Genomic DNA, 1027 nt, shown 5'->3' with positions numbered 1-1027 from the left:
GAAGATCCTTTCAGTTTTGCAGCCACGCTATAGCAAAGAGGTTGGGGTGTAATGACGAAGAAGAGAGATAACTCATCGTAATCAGCTAATAAAACAGTTGAAACATCGGTATTTTCCCCTTAGAGTGCTGAGGTAATTTTATAATACATTGACATAATATGTAACTAATTCGTGTGAATGGGAGAGCTATCTATTCTCAAGAAATCGCTGTGAAGTGTCTCTGCGTCTCTTCGTTGACACACAACACAAAATTAATTCTTATAGAGGTCAGCACTTCTACTAAGTAGACTTTGTATTGTTTTCCAGTTTTTTGGGGTTTTTGTGTTCTTTTTGGGTCTTAATAGTCTTATTATCCTCATATATCATACATTATTAACCTCTTACCTGAACTCATCTTAAAAGTATGGTTGGTACATTATGTAATGCATGTATTTGCTTGTAGCTTAAAATGTATGTTTTTAAAAGGAAATTACTAATTTATTCATATTCAATACGAATATTAAAAAATAAGAAATAATTGAAGTAAACAAAAAAAATAAATAATAAGATGGTACCAATGAATAAAGAAAGAAAGGAAGGAAGGAAGAACAAAAAAAAAAATGGAACACAGTCCAATCAATCAATAAATGAGAGTATAAATAAATGGAAGTATAAATGAATAAATGAATAACTCCACTGAAAGAATAAATACACTGAAGAGAAACCCCACCCAGAACACAGCACTACAAACACACCAACTATGTTTCTTCCGAGAGGATAGCAGTGGACTTTACATGGGCGATTCTGGGTTCCCCTCGGAAACCTTGTAGTGGTTGGGCCTCACAGCTCCTGGCACGCCCTCTTCTGGCAGCTCCCAGTTGTCCACGTCATCGAACAGGCTGTCCTCCTTAGGGGCGTCCCAGATGGGCAGCTTCATGATGAAGCCTGGGGTTTGGAGAAAAAAAACCCCTTTAAAAATCCAATCCCTTTCGTTTTATATATATATAAATTTGTATTTAGTTTTGTTATGTTTTTCCGGGGTTGAGAT

General features: G+C 35.9%; 1 protein-coding gene across 1 annotated transcript in view; it reads right to left on the bottom strand.

Moving 5' to 3' along the window:
• The window catches only part of LOC101855719 (ammonium transporter Rh type A), a gene marked incomplete in the record, with an annotated part of 29765 nt that overhangs the window by 982 nt on the left and 27756 nt on the right, over positions 1-1027 (bottom strand). The window contains 1 exon segment of the mRNA XM_013081539.2: positions 774-924. Within this exon segment, the coding sequence (XP_012936993.1) occupies positions 774-924 (151 nt within the window).

Source organism: Aplysia californica, unplaced genomic scaffold, assembly GCF_000002075.1.
Source record: "Aplysia californica isolate F4 #8 unplaced genomic scaffold, AplCal3.0 scaffold00135, whole genome shotgun sequence".
Lineage (NCBI taxonomy): Eukaryota > Metazoa > Mollusca > Gastropoda > Aplysiida > Aplysiidae > Aplysia > Aplysia californica.
Note: the sequence above shows the minus strand (reverse complement) of the source record. Positions and strands in the feature narration are given on the sequence as shown.